The sequence below is a fragment of the Pygocentrus nattereri genome, chromosome 21, assembly GCF_015220715.1.
Source record: "Pygocentrus nattereri isolate fPygNat1 chromosome 21, fPygNat1.pri, whole genome shotgun sequence".
Lineage (NCBI taxonomy): Eukaryota > Metazoa > Chordata > Actinopteri > Characiformes > Serrasalmidae > Pygocentrus > Pygocentrus nattereri.
The window spans coordinates 16,802,626-16,811,586 of record NC_051231.1 but is presented as its reverse complement, the minus strand read 5'-3'; the positions used below and the strand labels follow the sequence as shown (position 1 = coordinate 16,811,586).

Genomic DNA, 8,961 nt, shown 5'->3' with positions numbered 1-8,961 from the left:
CTTGTCTCCATATAAAAAGTATTTAAAATAGAATTGCATGCTCTGGAGCTATTAATACCTTTGACTTCAGAAGAAACAGGTGTCTATAAACCTTTGGTGATATATACTGTACTCTGCTGTTGCTTCTATGAAAATGATGAAGCCATTTATGCAGACAATGGATGTGGCCAAAACCTGATCTATTTGTAACTGAAGTTCAGTCACAGATTAAAGAGATGTCCCGTTGTCACTGCACCACTGAAATACACATTTCTTACACAATCTTATTTTCAAAACATAGTTATGCCTGAGTACTGAATTACAATAACCACCCCCCCACCCCCCAAACTATTCATTGCTGTCACTGGTTGTCAGTTACATTTATGTATTTATTCTGTGTCTGGAAATACATTTCATTCATTTCAACTTTGACTGAAAACAGACGTGTAATTTCTGTATTATGAATAAATAGTCCCAATACTCGTACTCCATTACATCCCAACCCTGTTACTAACTCTAATCATCCAACCAATCAAAGAACTTCTGAAGTTAAATTTATCTAGAGCAGGTGTGACGAATTGTGGTTGAAAATAGGTCACTGCTGCTCAACAAACAAACGATTTATGCAAATTTTAGTGCAGTTTCTATTCGACATATAGGAAATAAAATATAAAATTTGTGATAACTTTTGCACAGGCCAGTTTTATTTTTGTACCCCCATTATGTTAAATTCAGCAAATAAACAGTTTTGAGAACACATAAAAAAGTCTGTTCTCTGTAGAGAATGTCATTATTTTCACTTAGACAATCAACAAAATATGTGATTTGACCATGCGTATGAATTAGTATGCAATACCCACTTCCATTGTTACACTAAAGCAGAGGTGCTCAATCCTGATCCTGGAGATCTACCACCCTGGAGAGTTTAGATCCACAATCTCATATGATCAGATGCCCCTGAAGGCCTTGGTTATCTGGATGAGATTTGTTAGATTACTTTTGGAGCTAAACTCTGGTAGATCTCCAGCACCAGGACTGGGCACCCCTGCGCTATGATAAAGTAATGAGTAGCTAAAGTTACTGATTTTCTGTATGTGTAAAGAGTACAGCCAAAAAAAAACACCCTGAATCTTTGATCCCTTTGATGGAACTGCATTAACAACTGGCATGCCTCCATGATGCATATATGCCACATTTCAACATTAACTGAAACAACTTGCTCATCTGAAACAGATTGATGTACAGTAGAAACATGTATTGTGGCTTGACAACCTTTCAGACTGTTTATGGAAATAAAGGATGTCATGCTCCCTGAGCCAAAGAGAACTATCCCAATTGTTACCAGCATAAAGTTCAAAAGCAGAGTCAAGTTTCGAGTTTGTCATTTGCAAAACATGTCAGGACATTTATGCATTGAAATGCTTTTGGTGATGCTCAGATAATCACTCTACAGAAAGTAAATAAGTAAAGTAAAATATAAAAAACAAATTGGAATATATTAAATATACACAAAATATAGAGAAAATATACACAAAATACAGAAAAATATACACAAAATATAGAAACATTATACATTTTAGTGACAAGTTATTGTTATTTAAAGTGACTTAGTTTTAAAGTGTTATTGTCCATAGCAGAGATATGATATAATAATAATACTGACAGACTGAGTGAGTGAAATGGTAACTGGGGAAGGACCCACAGCATCACAGCTTGTTCAGAAGCCTGACAGCCTGTGGGTAGAAACTGTTCATTAACTGGGTTGCTCTAGTTTGGATGCCTGATGGCAGGATGGTGAACAGGCAGATTGCTGGGTGACGTTGTCTGACCGGATCTTTGTGGTCTTCCTGAGGCAGCGGGACTTGTAGATGTCCTGTAAGGCTGATAGTTTGTTGCCTATGATGGCTTCTCCCTTCCTCACCACTCCTTTAAGGGCCTTGCGGTCACAAGCAGTGCAGCTGCTGTACCTGACAGTGATGCAGTCCGTGAGGACACTCTATGGTGCATCTGTAGAAGTTGGTGAGGATCTGAGGAGGCAGACAAAACTTCCTGAGCCTACGCAGGAAGAAGAGACACTGCGGGCAGATCTCACAATAGTGTTGATGTGGAGGGACCAGGTGAGGTCATCAGTTTAAGATTAAGTGACCCTTATTAGTCCCACAACGGGGAAAATTCACCTGCATTTAACCTATCCGTGAAGTGAATCACCACATATGCACTAGTGAGCGTACACACACTAGGGGGCAGTAAGCACACTTGCCCAGAGCAGTGGTCAGCCCAATGCATGAGACTCTGGCAGCACTGGGCAGTTCCTTCAGTAACCGGCTCCTTCACCCCAAGTGCAGGTCCTTCCTTCCTGCTGCTGTGAGACCAGCACTGCTCCCAGTAGACCACACACACATACAATATACACTTATATTCAGAATGTAAATATTTTTCATTGTGCAATATGTTCATAAGTGCAATACAGATCTTATGCAACTCTTTTTTTTATTCTTTTGTTGTAAATGAGAGTTGTCTAGAGATTTAACTTTAATTTTTATTGTTTATAATGTTTATACTGTTTCCTGTTTCTATTACTGAGGGCCTTACTTCTATTACTCTGCTGCTCTAATACTGTGAATTTCCCCACTGTGGGACTAATAAAGGATTATCTTATCACTGTAGATGTCAGTACAACAGGGCGGTATTTAATCAGGCAGGTGACAGAAGATTTCTTGGGGACTGGAACAATTGTGGTTTCCTTTAAGCGCTTGGGAATCACTGATAGTCTTAAGATGTTAAAGACATCAGTGAGAACTTCAGCCAGTTGATTGGCACATGCTTTAAGTACACGGCTGTGGATCTCACCACCTCAGACAGGGGAATGGCTCAGGGGAATCTCCTCATCTACTGGTAGTTTTTCAGCAGGTGAGGTGATCGTTGCCTCAAAACGAGCATAATGAGCATTAAGTTCATCTGCAAGTGAGGAGGAAGAGCCCCATCACAGATCATACCTTCTTTGTAGTCAGTGATGGTGCCCAGGCCATTGCACATACGTCTGAGATCAGAGCCAAGATAGTTGCATTTCGCTCTGTCCCTGTAGCTCCTTTCGGCCAGCCTGATGGACCTCTGGAGGTCATATCTGGCCTTCTTGTAGCTAGCTGGGTCACCAGAGTTGTAGGCAGCAGCCCGAGCTCTTAGTTTGGCTCGAACCTCAGTGTTGATCCAGGGTTTCTGGTTGGGAAATGATCTGACATTGATTTTTGGTACAATGTCTTCAGTGCATTTATTGATGTAGCTTGTGATGGAGTCATTGATGTCTGTGCCAGCCAGATCATGGAACATCTTCCAGTCTGTGGATTCAAAGAAGTCCTGAAGTGTGAAAATGGCCTCATCACTCCATTGATGGACTGATCTGAGAACTAGTTTTGCCTGTTTAAGTCTTTGTATGTGGGCAGGAGAATAGAGGTGTGGTCAGCTTTGCTGAAGGCAGGGCAGGGGAGGGGTTTGTAATTGTCCTTGATTGCAGTGTAGTCAAGAGTCTGTTCTTCTCAAGTGAGAAATTTGTGTTCGTATTTGAGCAGAACCTTCTTCAAATTTGCTGTTAAAATCCCCAACCACAATAAAAGCAGCCTCAGGGTGAATGTTCTCAAGTCTTATTAATATTATTAATGGTCTTGTACAAAACGTCCAATGCATGTGACATCTGCCTGAGGTGGGATGAAGATGTAGTGAGAATGACTGAGCTAAAGTCCTTGGGCAAAAAAAAAAAAAAGTGTTGACTTATGAGTTCAAAGTCCGTCATGGCATGGGTACCCTGCATGTGCAATGGCTTCATTAATCCTGATGTGCTGCCTTCTAGATGACATCTTTTTCAGAGATGTCCATGCTTATGCATGATAATGCCAAGCCACATTTTGCATGTTACAATAGCATGGATTTATAATCAGAGGGTGCAGGGTGTTTGAATGGTGTGTCTGCAGTCTGGATTGAAAACATGTGGCACATTATAAAGTGTACAACAATGGGCCAAAATAGTTGTGCAGCTAAAGACTTGTACAATAAAAGAATGGCAAAAATCGCTTTCAAAACTGGATCAGTTTGTCTCTTAAGTGTTATGGAAGGGTGGAAAGGTGATGTAACACAGGGGTGAACATGATTCTATTTTTTCCTGATATAAATGTAATACAGGTCAAAAAGTATCTACTAAATACTGCTTTCTGTTTTTATTAGCATCTCACAATCTTATTTCAAAAAGGCTTGAAAATTTTAGTTTTTCTTCATATGGGCTATTTAAAAACCAGTGAAGTCCAGATAGCACTGACACTCTGCAAACTTTACCCTTTATCAACCGTGACTCTGACCACCAGCCTTATGGTCCACCTACATCAGACAGATTCATACACACATTTCAGATAAACATTTTCCCAAGGCATATCATTACATTGGATTATTTCACACAGACAAATAAAAGCAAGTTATGAATCTGGACAGTATATTTTTATTTCATGTTCCACATGGTCACAGTTATAGATTTTACATCAACAGGGTCTCATCATCTACTTAGAAACAGAATGCATATTAAAATGAAAAACTCCTCCTCTCCTGGCCTGGTAATTATAAAATATGCTGCATTGTGTGTGTATGCGCATGTGGCAAAATGCGGTGCGACTCAGAATAGGAGAAATCAGTGAAAATCATGTAACAGTCGGCTTGTAGTAGCTACAGAAGATGATGCTGAACTAAACTGAATGCATCTGGCAGCAGAAGTATGTTAATATGTCTTGTTAAAGGAGAGTGGAGGAATGCATCTTGTAATGGATGACAATTACTAATATACAGAATATTCACACATTTTTATGAGCCCCACCCCCCATCCGTTCCCTTTTCAAATCCGCTTTTAAATTCCTTGAGATATGCTCTTGAGCTGTATTTGTTTCTTCACACTGATTTTGTCTTATGTACAGCAATTGTCTTCATCAGACACACATACACACACAAGTGCAAAGATGAGGACTTTTTCTTTTACAATGGGTAAACGAGTAGAATACATGCTGACTTTCAGCATCAAATGTAAGAGCAAGCCGATGTCAAAAAAAAAAGAAAAAAAAAAACAAACACACAAGCAAAATAAACAATAAAACAAATAATATTTCTGATGTTTCATTTAGCTCACAGTTCAAACCAGAGGTGACGAGAATTAATCGCATGCAATTCATTATGGGTATCACCCTGTAACTGCACGGAAACTGAAATTTTGGAAAAAACTTCCATAAAAAAAGATCGGGGGAAAAAAAAAGAAGAAGAAAAAAAAAAAAAAAGACATGCTTGATTTTTTTTCCCTTTTTTGTCCCAGAATTAATTCCTTTCAAGACGCTTCCAATTGTAGTGATTTAATCTGTTGTATCATGATCCTCACGTTTACTGTGGCATGGCTTGGGAACCTGTGCAAAAAACCAAGGAGTAGCTCAACATGTGCAAATTGTGAACCTAACCTGGATTCCTGGATTCCAGGGCAACATTCAGCTCCAATAACAGTATTAATAATAATATTAATAATAAAAGAGTGATTTGTGCTCCGCTTTAATCACATCTCGTGCTGATGACCACCACTGATCGCTAGAACTTCTAAATTAAACTAGAGCAGAATAAGAGAACTTCTATACAGTAGTTGACCAGCATGGTCTGATTTAAAGCCTAAAATTACAGAATGTGTACTTTGCTCTACAGTTGGTTTTCTATTCATGTCATCTAGCTGAACCTCTTCTGGTACAAAATGTGACAGACGGACGTTCATAGCAACAGAGTCGCATGAAGAGAATTCTACATAATTTTAATGCGTATCGTCACTTAAATTTCAACAACAGTCAACTGTAACACTGATGATAATATTATTTCTGGGAATATACAATATTTAGAGAATATCCTTACAATATAATGTTACATGCAAGAGTACTTTTAGTTTGATATTCCTCACTGCAAGTCGCTAGAACAGAGAGACGGACGAGAAAACACTGAGGTGGGGAGGGTCCACAGTGACTGGGGCCGGGGGGTGCCAAGAATTAAAGACAAGGACAATTATGATGATGATCATAATAATAATAAAAAGAAAGACCAGCCATTAGATCGCAACCGTTCATTTACAAAACTGAAACATACATATTGCACATACGATTAGTACAAAAAGAAAAACAAAACCAATCCAAAACAAACAAAAAACAGAATGGAACAGAAAAAGAAATAATGCTCGCAAAGCAAACCTTCACTGCAACACTGGTCTCAGATCAATAATTTCAAACCATAGTTACTGTACATAAATGTATACTTACAAAATGACAAGTGCTATTCAAAACTTCCATATCTGAGCTAAAAAATAGCATCAATCAAATCATAACCTGACCGCTCCCTTCTATTATACACAGCACACAGCATAAAGAAAAGGTAGAAAAGGTCAACAAAAGTCGAGATATGTGAGGAAAAATACGGTTAAAGCCTCTCTTTTTTTTCCTACGGTGAAAAAGCACACGTCTCCACCTCCGCTGCATGTCGCTCCCAGCATATGTTAGTTAACCGCGTTTGTGAGCAAGTGAAAGGCATTCGTAAATACAAAAACACAAACAACCAGGATTTGTAGCAGGTCTATTTGGGTTCGCTCGGTCCGAAGAACTGCTAGGAACAGCACACACTCACTCAGCCTGCTGAGAAAAAAAAAACATCACAGCAAAAAAAAAAAAGCAAACTTATTAAATATGAGCGGAAAAAAGTTGTCAACTGCTTTGAAACCCCAAATAATGGAAAATTTCTATGACCCCTTGAGCAAAACGTGTTATTTCCAAAATAGCCTCCTCCATCAAATCAGCTCTACCATAAACACATCTGTAAATGTACAGTCTATTTCATAGTGTTTTTATTTGTCTCTAAAAAAATAGTTAAAAAAATAAAACCGTGGTGTGCTAGAAGCCACGACTTGCCAGTCCAGGCCTAAGGAGGATCTGGATCAGTTAGCTCGGAGACCAGCTAGCCATCCCTAACCCCTTTCCCTAACCTCTTGTTTTTCTTCCTCCTGATTGACTAGCTAATTGATGCAGTAAACACAGTTCTGCCGGACTGGAAGATTCCGTATTGTGCATTCCTGAATCTTCCAAAGAGTTTCAAAGGCAACCAGAGAAAATTCCAGGTCATTCACTTGCCCGCCTTACTTAAACGCATTGAAGTTTTATTATAGTGAGTCTAGGTCATTCTACTTCAAGAGTATAATACTGAGATATTTAGCCGACGCCTTGGACGCATTTTGTTCTATAACAATAATATTAACTGTTGATATTATTATTAATATTATTATTATTATTATTATTTTACAAAATACTATATGCACAACATACACAAAGCATTTTTGACTAACTCAGTTACTGCTTTTTAATAATTGGCACATTAAAGACTGCTAACTATATCACAGAGAATGGTCTACAGCTACATTAAATACTTGAACACTTTTGTGACCGACTTCATGGCCAAGCTGTTGTTGACCATTGTGTTTAAACCACATTGTTTCAAGGCATGTCCGTTCTACCAAGACTTTTTATTTCTGCAAATTACTGTAAAGCAGGATATTTTATAACATTTTGTAAGTAATTAAATACAAGCTAACCCAGTAGCCATGGTCATTGTGCATGCGTTTGCTTCCATGTTGGGTTTCAGTGAGGGTTTGGATACGTATCCAGGTGCTAAAAGTCCAAAAAAGAAAGTATAGACTAATCCTTGAGAGGACAAAAAAAGCAGCTTTGCCTGGAGCTTGAGCAGTGATTGATCAATGGAAAATGTAGAGATAGATGGAGGTGGAAACCCAAAACCCACAGGGAGGGTCTAGCAGCCCTCTAAAATGCCTGGAAGAGAAGGCCAGTGCTAGTGCTAATGCTACACAGTGTGCCCCCATTCTCTCTCACTCTCCTTTTTTGTCCCAGTGGAGAGAGGCTCTGACTGAAAATGAAAATGAGTCATGTTGCCTTTTGTTTTGTTCTCATTCCCTGGTCGGTTCCATCCACACAGTCTATTGCAAAAATGTACAATCTTTCATATGCCAGCTAGACAGGAAGTCCGCCTAAAGCTGCCTCCACACTCCCTGTGCTTGACAATCTCAGTTCCACAGAGACTAATAAAGTTCCACAGGGTCCCAAAGAATCCCACAGAGACCCATAGAGAAAAATACAATCCCACAGAGTCTCAAGGAATCCCACAGAGACCCAGAGAGACCCACAGAATCCAACAGAGATCCACAGAATCCCAAAGAATACGATAGAGTTCCACAGAATCCTTGTGAGTCCCACTAAGTCCTGCTGAGCCCCAGAAAGTTTAGTTTCACACCACCGTGCTGATGCCGCTGTGTTTGGGCTTGGTGCTGCCTGCAGGGGGTGCAGGGGGTTGAGCTGGGGTATGGTGGTGTTGGGCATGCTGGGAGTGTTGAGAGTGAGATCCATGGGCATGAGACCCATGTGAGTGGCCCGATGGCGGGTGGAATTGGTGCTGAATGTGTGCCGGAGGGTGGTAGTGGTGATGGTGGTGGTACGGAGGCGGGTTTTGCTGCATGTGGCAGAACTGGCCGTGGTGTGGGTGGATCTGAGCCTGAGTCTCTGTGATGTTTTCACGAGCTGTGTGGTGCAAGTTGGATGGATGGGGTGTGTGTGAGATGAGGGTGGGGTGGGACGGGTGTGGGGCCTGAGGGGGCAAGGGGGATTTGCCCCGTTTGGTGCCAAAGAGCGACCCCAGCAGAGAGGAGGAGGAGCTGGGGATGGACTGCTGGCGTGATGGACAGTCTCGGCTGGAGGCAGCCCGGCGCCGCATGTGGGGGCTGCTAATGATGGAGCCCTGTGGGGTGGGGGGATGAACACAGAGTTACATCAGACCACAAAACCAGAAAAACACTCCTGCAATACACAGCATATAACTGCTGCATATAGTCATACAAAAAGGTGTGAATATTCCTTGTCAAATTATGTGTTTTGT

The 8,961-nt window shown here is 40.5% G+C and overlaps 1 protein-coding gene across 6 annotated transcripts in view; it reads right to left on the bottom strand.

Moving 5' to 3' along the window:
• Positions 1 to 4,439: 4,439 nt before the first annotated feature.
• Positions 4,440 to 8,961, bottom strand: part of iqsec1b (IQ motif and Sec7 domain ArfGEF 1b) — a 288,526-nt gene continuing 284,004 nt past the window's right edge. For 5 of the 6 annotated variants that reach the window (XM_017692830.2, XM_037532230.1, XM_037532229.1 and 2 more), the window contains one exon: positions 4,440 to 8,823. In XM_017692830.2, coding sequence (XP_017548319.1) covers positions 8,317 to 8,823 — 507 coding nt within the window. In that variant the 3' untranslated portion in view covers positions 4,440 to 8,316. The remainder of the gene's footprint in view (positions 8,824 to 8,961) is intronic. The other variant, XM_017692833.2, reaches the window with a different exon arrangement.